This window comes from Saccopteryx leptura, chromosome X, assembly GCF_036850995.1.
Source record: "Saccopteryx leptura isolate mSacLep1 chromosome X, mSacLep1_pri_phased_curated, whole genome shotgun sequence".
Classification (NCBI taxonomy): Eukaryota; Metazoa; Chordata; class Mammalia; order Chiroptera; family Emballonuridae; genus Saccopteryx; species Saccopteryx leptura.
The window spans coordinates 39,335,592-39,357,278 of record NC_089516.1 but is presented as its reverse complement, the minus strand read 5'-3'; the positions used below and the strand labels follow the sequence as shown (position 1 = coordinate 39,357,278).

General features: G+C 40.1%; 1 protein-coding gene across 3 annotated transcripts in view; it reads right to left on the bottom strand.

Moving 5' to 3' along the window:
- Positions 1-2,611: 2,611 nt before the first annotated feature.
- The window catches only part of FAM120C (family with sequence similarity 120 member C), a 98,777-nt gene continuing 79,701 nt past the window's right edge, over positions 2,612-21,687 (bottom strand). The window contains exons 11-17 of one of the 3 annotated variants that reach the window (XM_066357557.1): positions 15,685-15,799; positions 12,424-12,633; positions 10,839-11,040; positions 8,910-9,048; positions 8,488-8,545; positions 7,115-7,160; positions 4,590-4,721 (exon numbers count right to left, since the gene is read on the bottom strand). In XM_066357557.1, coding sequence (XP_066213654.1) covers positions 7,116-7,160; positions 8,488-8,545; positions 8,910-9,048; positions 10,839-11,040; positions 12,424-12,633; positions 15,685-15,799 — 769 coding nt within the window. In that variant the 3' untranslated portion in view covers positions 4,590-4,721; position 7,115. Of the gene's footprint in view, positions 4,722-7,114; positions 7,161-8,487; positions 8,546-8,909; positions 9,049-10,838; positions 11,041-12,423; positions 12,634-15,684; positions 15,800-21,687 lie in introns of those variants that run through there. The other 2 variants (XM_066357556.1, XR_010747894.1) reach the window with 2 other exon arrangements.

Below are 21,687 nucleotides of genomic sequence, written 5' to 3'. Positions count from 1 at the left end.
TCACTCCTTTCTGAAACACTTCCATTAACTCCTGCAGTTTTCCCTAAGAAGCATCCATTCAAACTTACATTAATAAACTATGGAGCTTTTGTGATGAGGTGGGCCAAAAAGGCAGGGAATTTGGAATCTGGGAGTGGAAAACAGACATACATATTATCCATCCACTAAACACACTGTCAAGAGCACAGGAGAAGAGATATTAACACAGGAAAAATTATGAAAGAATTTACTTTTGTCAATAACATCATTTATCAGGGAGCACAAAAAACATTGACTCCTTGCAGTTAACATGTCTTTACCTAGTATGTTATTCTAAAAATAGAATAGATTAAAATTAAAAAAACAATGGGAGGGGAAGTGTCTTCTGGGAAGTAACTAAAAAGAAGTCATCAGATTTGGCAGGGTTATGAAAGAAAATCTGAAATGTTTAATTTGCTTCATTTACATGGAAATTCACTAGTTATTAGTTACTACCAACACGGACAAAAAGAGTATCTATAAAAGTACAAGGGCAATGTCAAAAGCTGAAATGGGCACCCTAGCACAAGGGGTCTTTTATGTTGTTGCTTTTATCTTGGTAAAGATGATTTTGTAAAAAAATGAAGTTATCTTCTTAGAACATCAAAACAACCTCTGGCAATACTGAAGAAAATGATCAGTTACAGGAGAATAGGTACACTGAGCTCTACCTGCACCAGCAGACTACTGCAATAAGCCAAGGGGAAAGAAAACAAAGTCAAAGAAAATGCCAAAGTCACTAGAGGGAGCAAAACAGAGGGTGACACAATGAAACAGTGAAAACTTAACCCCCGCCCCAAACCCCAGGCATATTTAGGAAATATGCATCAGGAAGTGAACAAGTATAATGATTAAACCTTAGTAGAATTATACTAACTACTTTAAACTATGGTCTACTTGTATTGTCATTTCAAAGAAGGGGGTTCTTAGATGCTGAAAGGGTAGCACTGACACTTCTAAGTTTCAATGGACTGGATCACTATAACCAAACAGTGACTTCCACATTCTTTCTACCCTACATAAGCATTCCTCCCGCCCACATTAACCATCCTCCCCAATGCCTTGTCTGGTTGTTTTTCTTAATGATCAAATATATATATATATATATATATGTATATATATAGTGACTTGGCCAACAATGCCAGAAAATCAAGATGGAGACAAAAACCAAACATCACTAGCTAAAGCAAGGGCCATTTCTAGGGCTTTAAAATCTACACAAAATTCTACTGAGTCAGAATGAAATGATGCAAGTGAGTAGAAGTTTGTCAGACCTGGTCCAGACCAGACTGGCCACTGAATAAGGGTGGGAGTTATAGGTTGACCCCAAGGCACACCAGCAGAAATCAAGAACTGCAGCCCTTGGGGATCAGTGTCTACATATAACCAAGGGGCATTTGCTTGTGGCCCTATAAAGTAAGGGGTCATTTCTGGGGGATCCTATATGACTTTATTCAAGAGAGGCCACATCATCATCAGAAACAGGGCCTCAAGTGAAGGATGACAGTCTCTTTAAGTGGTATTCACAGCAAAGATCAGATCTGCCTTTCCCAATTTGTCCTCCAATTAGAAAAGTTCATCTCCTAGTAATGAACCGTAGTCTTTCTGGCTTCAAATTGTGTATTTTGGCAGATGAATTAAAATATATGAATATGGTCCTTTATGGTTCTTTTTTATAATGTTCTAAATCCAAACTGCTGAATCTAAATAAAAATCAAGGTTGGAAGCAAGCCACTTGTTTCACCCTGGGCCAGACTAGGAGAAAGTGGAGGATTGTGGAAGGGAGAAAAGTAAGCCTCTTGGCAAACTGGAATCACCCCTGTCAAGCAGCAATTATACTTCTCAGCATGAATGCCTACAAAACAAGAAGTCTCCTTAATGCTGTGAGAGTTAACAATACTGTCATTTGATTGTATCAGATAGGTTCAAGATGCACAGAAACAGCAACTGAAGAAAATACCTTTCTATGTAACTCCAAGTACTTCCTATCAGAAAATGGAAAGCTAGATAGATTTAATTTAACACAGCTCAGTGACTCCGGTTACTTTTCGAGCTTCTAAGGATTCCTCCCTCTGTGGCTCCAGAAAGAAATTTCCAAGTCATCTAGGTTCACTACTAAATCCCTCTTTCTGGATACACAAGTCCTAAACTTCAAGATGTTGTGAAAGTTTGAGCAGGTGCAAGAGAAGAGGGGGGACCAAATTAGGGGAGCACATTCCAAAGAGGAAGTTTTTGTACACAATGTTCCTGGTTATATCTGGCTAGGTATGCACTCTTGTCATCCTGCTTTGGTTGCATAAAAAGTGTCTGGGCACAGGAGAGGCATTCTAGGGCCCCTTTCCCCTGCAATTTGTAGGTTCTCTTAAACTGGCCAGACTAGGATAAAGCAGTCTGAGACTTTTCAATCTCTCATGATACACTAATTGTAAGTGGGCAATGTGCAAACAGCATTCTGGTTGTCTGGGAAAAAAAATCACCAAGGACCTGCAGTGGGTCAAAGTGCATGGGGTTTTTCAAAGAGAGAGAACCCTTCTAGCGGTCTAGTCAGGTGAATTTCTGTAGAAATGGTACTTCTTGGGCAAGAAAATCAGAAAGCCCAAAAGGAGGTGTGTAATGCTGAAAGCCTCAATTCTTGAATCAAGACACAATGCTAATATGTCACAAGCCATGTTCCCATCCCTCAGACTTAGACTGCTAAGGAGGGAAACTAGAAATGCAAGGTTGTCTCAAGAGTATCTATGGCAAGGAGGAATAGCCTCTTTGTCCTAGGCAGATTCTGGCCTCACCAAGGGCTAAGAAACCTTTTACAGAATACCCCTAAAGGCCCAGGCCAGAGTCCTTCCTTGCGAAGCAAATGAAAAGATCCAGTAGTCAAAATGTCAATGAACAAATGAAACAATCTAGCCATGTAAAATCCAATTGTCAATTTCTTCACACTTCCCTACCCCATCTTTCCAATGCTAGTCTTCTCTCCTTCAGGTATTTATGGCAATCAGTTGTAGCCTGAGGCCAGTATAATCCTGGAGTTCCAGATGAGACTTCTTCTAAATTGGCTGCAAGCCCTGGTATCACCTCCCTCCCCCTTCTTCTCTATGATCCAGGCAGGTCCTTCATAAGGAAATGCTCAGATCTTCCCAATCCCATTCCAACCTCCTGTTTTCACCATATGGGATGTGAGGGCTCTGTTCAATATTAAGCTTGTGACAACCCAACTGTGTGTTGTTCTGAACAGGCAATCTCTGGATAGTACCTTTTGTCTGCTTTAGAGAATCCCATCTTCTTATAATTGTGATAAGCTGTGACTTAGTAAGGATTTTAAAGTGTGGTTTTTTGAAACCCACCACTCCATAGCAGTGGAAGTATTTCTGTGAAATTCCGTAAATCCTCTGGGACATCACCATGTATGTATGTATGTATGTATGCATGCATGCATCTATCTATCTATATGTAGATAGATAAACACACACACACATATACATATACTTATATATATAAAATATGTATAGATAAATAGATCTGTCTCTTTATATAAAGGGTATGTGCACGCATATAGATACATGCATTCATATATACATCCTCACACACCCACATACAAAGGCACGTGCACGCGCACACACACACACACTCTTTTGAGTTCCCTTTCGTACTCAGTTTCATCACATTGACTCCCACCTTTTCAGGGTGTGGGCAGCAGGGAGTGGGTGAACTGCACCACATCTTCTATTTTACAAATAATGCATTCGTTCAGAGGCAGGAAAAATCTGCCTAGTACTTTTTTTTGACTCACTCGAATCCCCCAGTACAAAGGCCATTGGTAGTTTTTTTTTAAATGTATAAAATAAAATAAAAACTAAAATAATATAACCAATACTACCTCACTTCCCTGAAAACATCTACCTATCTGACAGGCCAGCGCTAGAGGCAATGGTACAAAATCCTAGAGTTGTGTGAGTGGGGAAAGGGTGAGGAGGTGGACACTGATTATATACAAAGGCCCCACTACTTCACAGAGCAATAGTTAGGAAGCTATTGCCAGTTGTTCCTACTACCTCATGGGTTTTATAAATGAGTATCATAATGAAGACTCAGAAAACCAAAGCTGGAACTTTTCTATGTAGGGCCTTATGTGATGACACTAATATTTTACAGTTACTACCTTACTAGGCTAGGCTCCCAGGGGAGGTAAAGGGATTACTGGGATTTTATATTAAATGTGACAATAGGAGCTAGTCCTGTTGCCATTCATTTTTGACCAGGGCTTCCCCAAAGCAGACCACTAGGTCTGGAGGCCCAGAAAAAAACGGGAAAGAAAAAAAAATGGGTATAACAGGACATCCAACAAAATTTTGGCTAAATCTAGGGTAAGCATTTATGTCCTCTAACTCGGGCCTAAAATCAGAAAAGTCTGTGTTTTCCCCTCTTCCTGATCTGGTAAATCCATCTGCAGCTTCTTATTCCTCTTTTTGTGCCACAGTTCCCAACTTCTGCTCTCCCAGGTGGCTCTTCTCCCCATTCTTCACAGGAAAGTAGCGGTTACCATCACTACACATGCTGCTGTCTCTGGATAAGGCACACTGTGATGGAGCTGGAAGGTGATGATCACTCTTTTCTTCCTTGACCAATGTGCCACTGTTTCCATTTATCTGTGAGTGGGACCGACTTTGCTGAGGCTCCAGGGGTTTAGAAACTCCATCTGAAGTGCCCTGTGTCAAAAATAGAGATACTCAGTGGAAATGGTAATCCCATACTGGCTGACCCCAAGCATGTTCATAGATTAGCCTGCAGAATCTGCTTCAGTTCTCAAAGCCACCAGAAAGCTCAAAGCATATTTAACATCTAATATGTTCTCATACTGTGTGCTAAGAACTGAGGGTGACAACATATGGATCTGACCAAAATCCAATGGCAGTGACAGCATCACAATAATGACACAGCTACAATTTACAAGCTTAACAATATATTTTTCTAATATTAATGGGAATGCTAGTAGCTATTATCGTGCCCCATTTACAGATGAGGAGCGGAGGTTCAGAGATTAAAGTAACGTGCTCAGGGACACCCAGATAGAATGAGATGGAAAGCAGTGGGACCAGAATTCCACTCCAGGTCAGGCAGCCTCTAAACTGCCATGCAGTGCTGTCCAATGCTGACAGTTGGACATGTAAATGAAAGGGAAAAAAAACCCCAGGAGACCTATGTGCAATATTCCTCAGAATCGTTTATAACTAAAAACATCATATGTTTTTCATTTCAGGAATGTGACTGTTTTGAAATGCTAATGACATGAATTGCATTACCTTATAGTGTAGTGCTGGCTCTCAATGAATGTCATTAGGAAATAATAACAGCTTGATTACTAAGTGGTTAGGCATGACAGATACTCTGATGCTCCTTTTACAGAGAAGACAGATGACACTCAAAAAAGTAAAATGACTTGTCCAAAGTCACTGGCATACCTAGACTTGCATCCAAGTCTGTTTGACTCCAAAGACCTTGTTCTTTCCATTATGATGTAATACATAATGGAAATCTAATCCCCGTTGAATTGGTGGTTAATTATAAATAATAACTAATAACTATTTTTTATGGAGTACTTCCCATGTTCCAGGCTCTGTGCTAAACACTACATACATCATCTCATTTAACACTCATAACAACTCTCTGAGGTAGATACCAATTTCTCCATTTTACAGCTGAGAAAACCAAAGCACGGAGAGGTTAAATAACTTGTCCAAGGTCAAAGAACTAGTAAGTGGCAGAGCCTTTTACATTTTACATATTAAAATCTAAATCACTTGACTCTAAAGCCTGTACAACATGGGTGCCGCTGTGAACTGTTACTCAAGAACCTGGAACTAAGACCGGGCCAGGTAGCTTAGTTGGTTAGTCATCCCAATACTCCAAGGTTGTGGGTTCAGGCACATACAAGAATCAACCAATGAATGCATAAATATATGTAACAAAATATTGATGTTTCTGTTTCTCTCTCCTCTCTCTCTCAAATCAATTTTAAAAAACTTTTGAAAAAAGAATCTGGAAATAAGATGAAACTAGTACAATTCCACACAATGGATGGAATTAGCCACTTGGGGGAGCCAACAAAGTGAGCAAAACCATTAAAAATAAGTGACTTAGAATTTGAAAACACACAAAATTCCAGTGGCCTAGGAATACTCTCAAGAAGACAGGACTATAATGTAAGCAGATTTAATAAGCTAGAACAATATATTATATCAAACTCTGAAGAAAGGGTGACTGAACAGAAAAAGAGTTAACAAGGCAATCAGCAGCAGCTCCATCCAGAAAAGATGCCTTACTTAAAAACAAAGTCAGTAGGAAGATTTCCTTGACCAGGCTACCTCTAGAACAGTGGTCCCCAACCTTTTTTGGGCTATGGACCGGTTTAATGTCAGAAAATATTTTCACAGACCGGCCTTTAAGGTGGGACGGATAAATGTATCACATGACCGAGACAAGCATCAAAAGTGAGTCTTAGACGGATGTAACAGCGGGAATCTGGTCATTTTTAAAAAATAAAACATTGTTCAGACTTAAATATAAATAAAATGGAAATAATGTAAGTTATTTATTCTTTCTCTGCAGACCGGTACCAAATGGCCCATGGACCGGTACCGGTCCGCAGCCTAGGGGTTGGGGACCACTGCTCTAGAGTACATAATAGTGCCCCCAGAAATCTTAGCCAAGAGAAACTTAGCATGACCTACCATCCCTTGTTTTCTCATCTGTGACATAAAATAATAGCATCTAATTTCATAAGCTCTTGTTCAGCTGAGGCACTCACTGTAAAGTACTTAGAACATGTTGTGCCCGGCACTGTAAAAACTCACTAAAAATCAGCTACTTTTATTGTTCAGATTTCACATCCCCAAGCAAACTTCTGATACCATGGCCTCCCTTGGAGTTTTCACTTAAAGAAAAAAAGCTCTGATAGACACAATTAAGAGCATATCACTAGAGGCAGTTAATCACAGGTCTAACTCTGTTTCTAACAATTAGTGTTGCTATATTTTGTTGGAGTCACACAGCACAGGGCTTTGGATTCAGCTCAGGCTGAACTGTCAACTCTGATACTGACTTTATAGATGATTTTGGGCGTCATTCCTCTGATCCTCAGTTTCCTTCTGTTTAAAATAATGAATATTGAAAAATGAAATAATGAATAATAAATACCTCAAATGAATTTATAAGCATAGAATAACATAAGCATATACTACATCATGGTAATTATTTCTTCTCATCATAACTCAGTAACTTTATCTTTTACTCCCTCCTTTCTTGTTGCCCAACCCCCCCCCCCACTCTTTTGGACAATAGCTACATACTATTTCTGCAATCCTGGTTGATATGAGTCAAGCACTGAGAGATGGACCCACTCTTATTGTACCATAAATATGAGATTTTTCAGACTATATATATGGAATGATCAGACCTGAATCATGGTCAATTCCCCAAGGCTGTATTACCTTATGGGAGCCTATCTTAGTGACTAGTTTTCCTTACTAAATAGCTTCTGGAAAGAGTTGAGAAGCTTTGGTAAAATCCCAAAGTTATTGCTCTCTGGCTTTGAAGTGTATTACAAAATGTTTTGTTTGGGGGACGTACCATTCTAATTCCATTTCTGGCTGAAAATAACATTAAAGCAAATCTGTATTCTTTGAGAAAACATTAGACAATGGGGGTTAACACGGGTTCAGTGAGGGCTGGCTGTATACAGGAGAGCTGATTTGAGACTGAGAACTGACTATAAAGTTCCCTTGCACTATGGTCTAGTCAGTGATCCTTGTGAGGATTAGAGACTGAATGCAAAATCTTTAGTACAAGGCTTGGTAGAAAGTATGTACTCAAGAAATGGTAGCTGCTATACTATGAGGAGCCCAGCAGTCTGAATCTAATATGAGACTTTGGATCACTACAAGAATAGGCTTTCATATTTGTGGGGGAGGACCATGTCCACAGAAGACCAATGGGGACTGTGATATAATTCAAAGTGCAGATTAGAAGACCATTCTAAACCATTACAAATAAGCAGAATGGTAACACCTCTTCCCCTTGCATATTCAGCTAAAGCCAAAGTCCAGCTTTCTATGTATCTCAGGCAGAACCCAGAAGCACAGGCATGATGCTGACAATTCCACTGTTAACTTCACTCTGGCCGCTTTAAGGCTGCATGTAGCATATGTTATGCTACCTAAAGGTTTTTGTGACACAGTACCTGGTTTCCATCTTGTGGCCTTACTGAGTGAAAAAGATAATATGGCACTTTGCAGCCCTGCGGAAATAGCCTGGCAGTCAAACCCTCAGTATACAACTAGAGCAGGGCAATAAAATCAAATGCCGGGAGAAGCTAGGAAAACTCTCAGGTTTCCTGCCTAATCACATCTCTTGCAATTTAGCTGAAAAGGTAACAGGTATCAAACAGAAGCTAAATAGACTCAAAAAGATACTTACTTGTTTATTTCCTTTTTTATGTCCTTTGGATCCTCTACCAGTCTGTTCTTTTCCATGCCTTTAGAAAGTGAGGGGAAAGTGATCATGAGGAACATATAAAGCCCGTACCCCAACTTTCCTTAGCTAACTACTCTCCTACTCTCATAAGTTAGATGCCCTTCCTCTGTGCTACCACGGTAAATCTCTCTTTCACTTCTATATTATACTAAATTGTTCTGTAACCCATGTCCTCCTCTGAGGAAAAATCTTTTTCATCGAGGCAGGGCATTTAGTATATGTTTCCTGAACTAAACTGAAAACTGGCTTTAAAAATGAAAATTTGGTTAATGCCTCTTCCCTTAATATCAAGATTCAACAGCTGGGCATTTTCCCAAGGGTACCTTGATAGACACTAGCTCATACCAACCCATGCGAGTACATACCCCTTTCCGGGCCCACCGACAGACACCACTTGCATGCCAAAGGAGCCTCGGCCCCTGGAGGACCTGCTGCCAGCCCACTGGCCCACAACCATCCCAGCAATCTCTAGTTTTCCTCCTTGGGGTGGGATTGGATGAAGACCTAGAAAGAGAGGAAGAATGACAATAATTAGTGGTAAGTGTAAGGTACTATAAGAAGTGAAACAACAAAGGGTCATGGTGGAAGCAAAGTTAGGGTCAGAGGGTTGAAGATCTGTGCATAGTCACTTTAGCAAGCGGGCTATGGATGATTCATTTTTCAACTACAGAGCCTGGCACAGAGTAGGCATTCAATATTTGTTGAGAGAATGAATGCCTTATAATCTAATTATTGGAAAATTATAGGCCAAAACCACTTTTGACTTAAATACATATCACTAATCACTGAGGGATTTGCCAACCAACCAAATGAAACTGATAATAATGAAACTAAACTAATAGTATTTTATCACTACAAAGCAAAAATAGCAATAGTTGAAAACCAGACCGAGTTCAAGACAAGGTAGCCTATCTCTTTAACAGGAAATTCCAACTCTCTGTGCATGAGCTCACAGACACAGAACTTTGTAATCCAAAAGGAATCCTCCATAGTATAGAGTTCTAGTAAATCTTAAATTTTAGTGTATGGAGAAAATCCAAATGTTAATCCTTCACTCGTTTAGCAATTCATTAGTAAAGAGCCCTTCATCTACATAAAAGTAGGAATCGAAGGGACTAGAGCACTAACTAGTCCTAAGAGGGCATTTGGGGGAATCTTGTGGCCTTTCAGGAGGCAGGAGGCTCCTCATGAACCACTTGTAACTGGAAACTAAGCATCGCTGGGACTTGAGGCATTGGTGAGGACCTCCTAAGAACCTGGTCTTAATTCTGTCTTCTGAGACACAATAAAATCAAGAAGCAAAGAATGAGAGTAGAGAGCCATAAGTCACCTTCAAAGAATGAAATAAATGGCTGCCTCCCTGGTTTGTAAGACGTGAGCATTACCCGACTGAACAGACATCACACACTGTTCATCTAAGCAGAGCCTTAAGCTAAATATCCATACTGAATTCTGCAACCCTTAATTTAACAAACTTCAACTCCCAAATTTATTTTTAAAGTGACAAGCAATAGACAACAAACGCCTTCAACCACAGCAACCATAGCAATGACATTCCTACCTCATCACAGAATGTCCACATTTTATGTTAAAATGTCCCCATTAAAGTATCTTATTTTACCAGGGGACAGGTTGTTTGCAATCATCAGGATCAGTATCTGAGCCACCTAAGCATGACAGTCTATTCATCATTAAGCTGCAGCTCAGGTGTCACCATAATTTAATAATTTATACATGTTTGTGGTGTGGGTGTGTGTTTTCCCAACTAAACTGCATGCCTTGGAGGGCACGGTCTGTAACTTATTTCTCTCTGTGCTTCTGAAAATGTATCAGATCTACCCCCAGAGTGGGTAGATGCGTACGTACATCATGCTATGGTCATCTACTCTTAACTCACTTTCTTCCTGCAAGCTCCTCTGTATATCTGCCTAATGAGACTGAGATATCAAACCAGCAACCATGAAGATCCAGTTCACATGAGTTATAGTTCTTAGAAGTAATTAAGTGGCTCCTAGTTTCTGCACCAGCTACATCAGGAGTTTGGCTGGTGAGGGTCAAATTCCTAGGGACTGTCTACCTGCATGGACAGCAGTCTGGGAAGCCAGTGGATGTTCTTCCCGAGGCTATGGCCCTCTATCTCAGTAAGCTCCTCTGCAAACTACCACGACACAGCACACATGGCGAGTGAGATACTATATATGTGGCACTGCTAATTCTGTAACTGGCAATAATTACTGGACTGGTTATCATGAAATACATTGAGGATGACAAATACCTCATTCTTAGGTACTGACCTGCAAACCCCCGGCTCCTTCCTTGAGGGGGAGGTGGCATTGAGCCCATGGCTCGGGAATAAATTGAAACAGGATAGAGAGAGGGCACCATGGGAGGCACAAAAGTAGGTGATGGAAGCAGAGCAGAAGGCGGCGGATGGTTCATGTTGACTCCTTCAAGGATACTCTGTCTCATCTTTTCCACTTTGGTTGCCAAGTCAGCCTTCAAACGAGGAACAGAATAATAATAGCAGCTGCTATTTTTCGAACTTCTATGTTTCAGGCATGGTATTTACTGTGCACTCTAGGCATAGTCTTACAAGTCTATTCCCATTAAGGGAATCAGGCCTGGAGTTAAATGGCCAAGGTGACACACTCAGGAAAGCCTGTGTGGCTCCAAAGCCCCCACTTTTCATATGACACCACACTGCCATCATACTAGTTCTAATTAAGGACTTGTGAGGCATATTGACTAGGTCAAGGAAGATTAATATAAGTATTTACTGATTGTCTATTACATGGAAAGCAATGGGCTAGGTCATATTTTTTTTAAAGATTTTATTTATTATTGATTTTAGAGAGAGGAGAGAGAGAAAGAGAGAGAAAAAGGGGGATAGAAGTGGTAAGCATCTACTAGTAGTAGTTGCTTCTTGTATGTGCCTTGACTGGGCAAGCCTGGGGTTTCAAACCGGCGACCTCAGCGCTTCCAGGTCAATGCTTTATCCACTGCGCCACCACAGGTCAGGCATGGGATAGGTCGTTTTTAAGATGGAAGAAACAGAATTAGGTCCAAGACAGAAGAATAAAACCCTGACATACACAAAGCCTGCCAACCTTCTCCATACCCAGGATCAGTGAGCCTGACCTGTCCAGGTTAAGTCCACGCCTCTAGTCCAGAGGTCGATGAACTTGCTCTGAAAAGGGCCAGATAGTAAATATGGCTTTGCGGGCCATATGGTCTCTGTTATAACTATTTTACTCTGCCATAAACAACTGAATGTGTCTGTGCTCCAATAAAACTGAATGAAAATAAAATCTCCAAGGTTTTTAATCTGGCGTAGTCTGACGACCCCTGCTCTAGTCCTTCAGCTCATTCCCCCCAAATGGATAAAGGAGTAAGCAAATAGTTTTTTCCCTTGCCTCCCCTCATCTTTACCAAAATTTCATTGAACAAAACAACAACGACCCTGCTTCTACCCTGTTATCTACCTCACTACCCTCTTCTATTTTTAAACATAATTCCTTTACAAAAAAATCATCACTTGCAAAATTGTCTCACAGTTTTTGTAAACAAGGGAGATGAAATTCTAAGAACTGGAAGGAAGACATAGTCTATCTGAGTATTCCATGGGGAAAAACAGTCGTAGTAAGAAAAGTAATATAAAAACATGAAGCTCATAAGGAAACTTTCTAGCATATGATTTTAAAAGATGTACATCAGACTCTGGGCCTTTGGGACCATCACTGATCCGTCAGGTCAAGGTCAAATACATTTCCCCCCTTCTGCTACCTCCCTCCCAATGTTTCTGCTGTGCTCCCCGCCCTGCCCATTCATCCCCTCAGCAGATCAGAGATAGCTCTTCACAGCTGCCAGACATGCTGGTACCTGGCCATCACAAAGCTCAACTAGGGATACTCGTTCTCGGCCTGCTTTAATTAGCTTGCTCTGGAACAGTTTGCCATCGAAGTAGATCCAGGGGCAGCAGTGCTCCCAAGGGACTGGCTGGCCACAGGCATCATTAGCAAACAGAGCTGTGTCAACCCCACTCATGAAGAGGGCAGCAAGCTGGATCCCTCGGGCATCCAGTTTCTCAATCTGAAACCACCACAAAAAAACACAAAAAAACCTACTATTAGGAAATTAAGGTTATTGGTTACATATACTCTTATTTCGGTTATGCTGATTATTCCAGTTAAATTTGAACATGTTACCTTTCAATAAAGACATTTGACTTCACAAGCAGCTTCTATCCATGTCTTTCCCCGAGATGGTTTGAAAGACACTCATTACAAAAAAAAAAAAAAAGACATTAGCTTCGAAACTAAGAACCAATTGAGGTTTCTAGGGTTTTTTTTTGCTTGCCAAATTAGAAAAAAATTTAAAAAAACAAAAGACCAAAAAAACACCCAATGCTGATGAGGATGCAATGAAATAAATGGGCATGTTCATACAAATCTGATGAGGAATGTATATTACAATTAAGCAATATACATCTAGAACTTTGAACATGTTCACGTTTGTGGACTCAAATACTACTTCTAGGAATCTATTCTAAGGAAATAGAAATGTGAACAAAGCTCTATGCATACAAATGTTAATTTTAATATTACATATCATAGGGAAAAACAAGAAAACAAAGGCCAACATTATAATAATTAAATGATACATCTTATTATGATAAAGTATTCTCTAAAATTTTTACGACAGAACATATATGCTATGTTAAGTAAAAAAACAATATGTAATTAGGTAAGCATGATCTCAACTATGTAAAAAATGCATGACAAAAGACTGGAAGAAATCATCAAAATTTTCACAGTGGTTACCTCAAGTTGGTGTGCTAGGTAGCTTTAATAGGAAAGGGGGCCATTCTTTCAGGTTCTCTCCTAGGTGTGGTCTGGAGTCAGTAACTGCTATAGGACTGAGCAATATCACGTTTACAGTAAAAAAGACCATGCATTATTTGTCTTAGCCTGTTTCATTTTTCCCTTAGTTGACCTCACTTAAATTAAGACTTCAAGTCTTGTTGGACTTAATCTTCTTTTAGTTTATCTTAGGGGCTCAAAAGTTCATGGCTACTGAAGTTGGGAGAGGGGTATCCTGAATTAATAGTTAACATTTATTGAGTATCTGAGGCACCATTCTAAGTGTTTTGCATCTATTGTTTGATTTAATATCCTCATAACCCTACGAGTAAGAAAACTAAAGCTTGAGAAGTTATACAACCTGCCCAAGATTACACAGCTCAGAAGCCAGGCTACAGAACCTGCCCTCTAACCTACGATGTCCTACTACCTTCAGTTATAGGGTGGATTTATTTTCTCTTATGCTCTTCTAGTCTTCCCTCCAACAACCCAGTAAGTATTATTAAAAAGGAGAGTGTCCATCAGCAGATGAATGGATAATGAAGAGGCGGTAGAGACAATGGAATCTTCTTATTCAACCATTTGAAACAAGCAAATCCTGCCATTTGTAACAACACAGATGGACCTTGAGTATATTATATATGTGAAATGAGTCAGAGAAAGGGAGACTATATGATTCAACTTACCGTATTCCCCCATATATAAGACGCACATTTGCCCAGAAACATTTGGGATCTAAAAACTAAGTGCGCCTTATACAGTGGTTGTAGATTTTTTTACTTTCATTTCTCGCTTTTTTGTGCTTGTTTTGCGCTTATTATTAAAGACAGTGATTTGTCATTAGACACAGATGAAGACAAGCTAATGGATGCGAGTTTTGTGTGTGTGTGTGTGTGTGTGTGTGTGTGTGTGTGTGTGTATTTTTCCGAAGCTGGAAACGGGGAAGCAGTCAGATAGACTCCCACATGCGCATGACCAGGATCCACCCGGCATGCCCACCAGGGGGCGGTGCTCTGCCCATCTGGGGCATCACTCTGCCACAATCAGAGCCATTCTAGCGCCTGAGGCAGAGGCCACAGAGCCATCTTTAGTGCCCGGGCAAACTTTGCTCCAGTGGAACCTCGGCTGCGGGAGGGGAAGAGAGAGACAGAGAGGAGGGAGAGGGGGAGGGGTGGAGAAGTAGATGGGCGCCTCTCCTGTGTGCCCTGGCCAGGAATCGAACCCGGGACTCCTGCATGCCAGGCCGACGCTCTACCACTGAGCCAACCGGCCAGGGCCTGAATGCGAGTTTTGACAGTGATAAGGAGCTGCATGAATTTTACGATGAATAAAACTTGAGTTCAATAACTTTGTGTAATACATTTTCTTTTCAAATTTCAGGCCCCAAAATTAAAGTGCGTCTTATACATGGGGAAATATGATAGATGTGGAATCTAAAAACAAACAAACAAAAAAACCCCAAACTCATAGAAAAAAAGATCATATTTGAGATTATCAGAGGTAAGGGCCGAGGGAGGAAGAGTTGGATAAAAGTGGTCAAAGGTACATACTTCAGTTATAAGATAAATAAGGACTAGGGAGGCGATTACAACAGGATGACTATAGCTAACCTGCTATATGACAGATAGGAAGGTTGTTCTAGGAGTAAGTCCTAAGAGTTCTCATCACAAAGAAAAATATACAGGGGTGAGCAAAAGTAGGTTAACAGTTATGAATATGTGAAACAATTTCTTATATTATTATTTACTAATTACTATATTATTTTCTATACAAGCAACTGTAAACCTACTTCTGCCCACCCCTGTATTTGTAGTATCTATATGAGATGACAGATATGAACTAAACTTATTGTGGTAATCATTGTGTGATATATGTATCACTGTGCTGCACATCCTAAATTTAACACAGTGCTATATGTCAGTTATATCTCAATAAAACTGGAAAAAAAGGGGGACAGGTAAAGATTTACTCAGAGACAAAAAGGGGACACCAGGATAAGTCTCTGAAGTATATCTTAAAGAATCAGAAAATTTACCATGGTCTATGGGCCACAACTTATTTGTCTTGCATAATATCCATCTTTTCTGTCCATTCTCACCCATCGGCACGGGAACAGTGTTACAGGCACTTCTTGATTTTCTTAATAGATATAATATTCGGCTAAAATAAATCAAACATTTACCTATAGAACTTATTCTTGTCCCCAGCTTCAGAAAAAAGAGCTAAAATAAAGGTATAAACTCATAAAAGAAAGAATTTAAATGAGGATGGGCTAAATCACCTTGAGTTCTTGAAGTTGATCTGGTTCGTAAAGCTGGGTAGATACTGCCTGTGCAAGGAATGTGTCTAGCTCATGGCGATGCAGGATTTGGCCACCAGGCCATTGAACCATGTACCTAGAAAACAAAAGCATGGTTATTAAGTCATAAAAGCTCATTTAAACTAAGACACTGTCATGGGCCAGATCTTAGGCTAGGTTTTGGTGATTCCAGTGAAATAAAGTAAAAGAACCTCTGCCTTTGGTTATTGCATTCTAGGTAGTAGAGGAGACAGGCAAGTACACCAACAGTGACAAGACAGTGTGTTAAGTACCAAGATAGAAACATGCACAGGGTGCTATAAGAGGTCTATGAGTGGAAGAGTGAGGAAGGGCATCCTAAAAAAAAATTCAGCAGGAGCTGGATTTCAAAGAGCATATAAAAATTAGTGAGATAAAAGGCTGAGGAAAGAATGTTCTAGGTTGAGGAAATAGTATGAATGAAGGCATACAGCTGTAGAATTCAACATGATATACCAGGCTCAATAATGCTGGAGCAGCCCTGGCTGGTTGGCTCAATGGTAGAACGTCGGCCCGGTGTGTGGATGTCTCAGGTTCGATTCCTGGTCAGGGCACACAGGAGAAACGCCCATCTGCTTCTCCACCCCTCGCCCTTCTCTCTCTCTGTCTCTTTTCTCCTCCCCTTCTGCAGACAAGGCTCAATTAGAGCAAGTTGGCCCCAGGGCGCTGAGGATGGCTCTGTGGCCTCTGCCTCAGGCGCTAAAAAAATGAATCTGGTTGCAATGGAGCAAGGGCCCCAGATGGGCAGAGAGCATTGGCTCCTAGTAGGCTTGCTGGGTGGATCCTGGTCAGGCGCATGCAGGAGTCTGTCTCTGCCTCCCCTCCTCTCACTGAAATAATAAAAAAATAATAATGCTGGAGCTAACTAAGCAAGTTTGCAGTGACAGGAAACAAGATTCAAAAGTAGAACAAATCTTGGCCCTGGCCGGTTGGCTCAGTGGTAGAGCATCAGCCTGGTGCATGGATGTGCTGGGTTCAATTTCCAGTCAGGGCACACAGGAGAAGCAATTATCTCTTTCTCCACCCCTCACCCTCTTGCTTTTCTTTCTTTCTCTTCCCCTCTCACAGCTATGGCTCAATTGGAGTGATTTGGCCCAGGGCACTGAGGATGGCTCCGTGTCCTCTGCCTCAGGTGCTAATAATAGCTTGGTTGCTGAGCAATGGAGTAATGCCCCAGATGGGTAAAGCATCGCCCCATAGGGGGCTTGTCAGTTAGATCCTGGTCGGGGCACATGCAGGAGTTTGTCTCTGCCTCCCCTTCTCTCACTTAATAATAATAAAAAAAGGGTAGAACAAATCATGAAGGGTCTTGAAAACAGTATTAAGGAATTTGGATGTTCATCCTGAAAATAAAGGAAGAGTTTAAGGATTGCCAGCAGAAGAGTGATACTGACTGGTTTGATACTGACTGGCTTAGAGAGACAAGAAGTATGAATATCAGTTGGGAGACTACCAATCTTTGGCCAAAGAGGTCTGAACAAAGGCACTAGCTGATGGATGAAAAGGGGCAGGGGAGGGGACAAAGAGCTATTAAGAAGATAAACCCATAGGATTTGGTCATGGATTTTATTATGGGAGGGGGTAAAGCAAGGGAAGAGTCCCAGATTCCCAGAATTCTGGCTTAGGCAAATGGCTAGATGACAGAGTTATTCTCCAAGATAGAAAATCTATCAATAAAATAAATAAGTACTCATTGATGAGTATTTGAACTGAATTTCATGAATTGAATATGCCTTACTCTTCTGAGCATCGAGAATGCAGAAAGAGGAAGAGAAAGAGAGGTGAAAAAATACAAATACATCAGTACAAAGTCTAGTCCTTAGCTTCCTGAAGGGCCCACAAGATAATGCTCATAATTACTGGACCTGTAGAATACTTCAGAAACTTGGCATTTAAAGCAAGAGCTAGTCTTTTCTGAGCAGTACATGAGATGGGTTCCTGGGGACTCTGCCCAGTTACTACTACCAGAAGGCAGTGTGGTGCCCTGGAAAGAGCCTGGGCTCTGAAGCCAGACAGCCTGGCTTCACATTTTTAGCCTCCTGTTCCTCACCAAAACAGAGCAGGAAGCTCCACACCATTCCTCTTTCTGTAAGCCTAACCTGAGGTTGGCAAACTGTGGCTCGAGAGCCACATGTGGCTCTTTGGTTCCTTGAGTACAGCTCTTGCACAAAATACCATGTGCGGGTGCTACCTTGATAAGGAATGTACCTACCTATATATATATAGTTTAAGTTTAAAAAATTTGGCTCTCAAAAGAAATTTCAATCGTTGTACTGTTGATATTTGGCTCTGTTGACTAATGAGTTTGCCGACCACTGGCCTAAACCATCTAGTTAGTTCATGCAACAAGCCCTGCTTTTTTTTTTTTTTTCAGCGAGAGAGACAGAGATAGACAGACAGGAAAGGAGAGAGATGAGAAGCATCAACTCGTAGTTACAACACTAAGTATCTTGACAGTGGGTGGGGGACTTCAGCTGAGCCAGTGACCCCTTGCTCAAACCAACAAGCCACAGACATTTGGGGTTAAGCCGGCGACCTTGGAATTATGTTGATGATCCCACGCTCAAGCCAGTGACCCCACACTCAAGCCATGGAGCCCACACTCAAGCCAGCAACCTCAAGGTTTGGAACTGTGAATCTCAGCATCCCAGGTCAATGCTTTATACACTACGCCACCACCAGTCAGGCAAAAACAAATTCTTTACAAGTGCCCGCGTGAGTTCCCAGGAGTTCTAGAACCTTGTTAGATTGCCCTTGCCTTTGCTTATTCATTACTCTGATATATTATGAACTATCTAGCATAGCCCATAGCATAAAGTAAGTATCAGTAAGTATCTATTAGAGGAATGACTGAATGCATCAATCAGGTCACACCACAAAAACCCACAAAAAACAGAAACAAACAACCATACAAAAAAACCTCACAAAAATCCTCCAAAGCAGAACTGTACTGCCATATCCTGACTGCTCTGGAAGAAAAACTCACCTAACAGAGGTCCAAAGTAGTCAAGTGTGGGAGACAGGCAGGCTCACAGAAAGACTAATACAACAGGAGGGATGTGATTTATAAGCTGAACAAGTTGTTCTTGATGCTCTAAGGACAGGGTAACTAAATTTACCTGCTGGAATCAGAGAAGACTTCATAGAGAAGGGAACATTTCATTTCTCAGAGATTTGAGTTTTTAGTTCGGTTTGGCTTATACTTTAAGAGTAATGTAAACTTTTTCATGTCTCTAACCTTAGTATGGTGCATGGCAGAAGGGGTACTCAATAAGTGTTTGCTGAACAAATGAATATCAGTCAAGACATTCAAAAGGAAATGCTAGCTGTCTTTTAGCCAGCACTGCTCTTCAACCAGCTTTCAACGAATTATGAGACAGAGTGTGTAGGATGCAAGGAGTCGGAGCAGTGAGAGGTTCATACACGAGACAGCAGGAAATAATTATTGAATTAACCAATATTTCGTGATGCATATCTGAGCTATTTTTTAAATTATGTGATTCCACTGGGGATTTTCTCTGGGAAAACTACAGCATTGCTATTTTCCCAAGGAAGTTCCTCAATCTCAATGACAAGATGGCAACTATATTATTACTCTTAATAGTACTTACATTATTATACATACTATATACAAGCATTATGTATTACATAATATATGCAGCAAACTACTAAGTCATTCAAAGGCATAACATTTACTAAATGTCTGGTATTCTAGACACCTTGGCAGGAACTTTATATACATAGAATGGGGTAGCAAAGAATACGTACTTGGAGTCTGACATACTTGGTTCCAATCTAGGTTCCACTACTTCTATTCTGTGCCTTACCCTAGGGGCTTCAGTTCACTCATCTCCAAAATGGGGATAATACTGCCTATATCTCAACAGGTGGAATAAGTAAAGAAAATGCATGTAAAAGCACTTAGCACAGTGTCTGGTACAGTAGCACTCCTGATTATCATTTGTAACTGAGCCAATTACAGTACAGTCCTTACTTTACTGTTCTGGTGAAACCCTCATATCATATATTAAAATTTCACACATATAACAACCTCTTTCTGTCCTATTTCTTTTATGTTGATCTCTCATGCAAGTACCATATAAACATCAATTTTAAATATTTTTCAATATTTGGTAGTCTCCCCTCTTTACGCTATTTCTTTTCATTTTAAATAACATTTGAAATTTTATTCTTATTACAGAAGTTCAAGTTCATTCTCATTCAGAAAATATAAAATAAAAAGTATAAAGAAAATAAAAAATACTGAAATAATTTGCACTCTCACCATTCAGATAAAACCACTCAAAATTGTTACAATTTTGGCTTTTTTCTTCCTAGCATCTCAAATCTCAATTTCTCTCTTTCATACTATGCATATATAGATTATTGTATCTTGCTTTTTTCACTCAACATTATGCTATGAGAATATTCCACACATTAAATACTTTATAAAAACATGACTTAATAACTGCCTGTTCATGTATCAATTGAAACATTCCTGTAATAATGAAAACTTACATATTCATACTATTTCTTATAAATAATACTACAAGTGCTGGTGAGGATGTGGAGAAAAGGGAACCCTCCTACACTGCTGGTGGGAATGCAGACTGGTGCAACCACTGTGGAAAACAGTATGGAGATTCCAAAAAAATAAAAAATCGAACTGCCTTTTGACCCAGTTATCCTACTTTTAGGAATATATCCTAAAAGTACCAAATCACTGATTCAAAAGAAGAAATGCACCTCCATGTTTATGGCAGCATTGTTTACAATAGCCAAGATCTGGAAACAGCCCAAGTGTCCGTCAGTGGATGAGTGGATTAAAAAGCTTTGGTACATATACACAATGGAATACTACGCAGCTGTGGAAAAAGGGGAAATCTTACTTTTGTGACAACATGGATGGACCTGGAAACTATCATGCTAAGTGAAATAAGGCAGGCAGAGAAAGAAAAATATCATATGACCTCACTCATTTGAGGAATCCAATGAACAATGTGAACTGAGGAACAGAATAGAGGCAGAGGCAGGATCAAAGGATCCAGAGGGAAAGGGGATGAGAAGATGGGATCAGAGGAGGGAAAGAGATTGGTGAAATTATATATACATAACAACGTTACAGAGAGCAGGAAAGCAAATCCTGGAGGGAAAGGGGGAAGGCGTAGGGGGAGGGCGGTAAGGGAGATGTTGTGGGGAACATGGAGGTGGGGGGATGTATTCGGTGGGACACTTGAATCTGTGTAAACACAATAAATTAAAATAAAAAAATACTACAAACATCACACATATCCATCTTATCTGTATCTGATTCTTCATTCCATTAGGATAGATTCCTAGAAGTGGAATTATTATGTCAAAGGGTAAGTCTATTTAAAAGGTCCTCAACAAATTGAATATTGTTTTCAGTATGTCAGCATGGATTGTTGTAATTAGTCTTTGATGATTTAATGAAAAAAAAAAATCTCTTGCTATTAAAATTTGTCTCTTTAATTTCTAATGATAATATTGTATATATTTTTAAACACTTATTTACTTGTATGACTGGTCAGTTAATTTGCTTGTTTTCTTGACACCTCTCTCTCAGTATCTAAAGCCTTTCTTTCATTTCTTCTTTTTTAACTTTTATTTAGAAAGTTAAATTTAACAGGGTAACACTGATCAATAAGAGTACATGGGTTTCAGGTTAGCATTTCTATATCATTTGAACTGCTGATTAAGTTGTGTACCCATCACCCAAACTCAAATCATTTTGTGTCACCATATACTTGTCCCTATTTACTCCTTTCCCTTCCCCTACCTCCGGTAACCACTTCACCTCTATCTCTGTCCATGAGTCTCCTTTTTATATCCTACCTATGTGTGAAATTATATAGTTCTTAGATTATTCTGATTTCCTTATTTCACTCAGTATAATGTTCTCAAGGTCCATCCATGTCATAAATG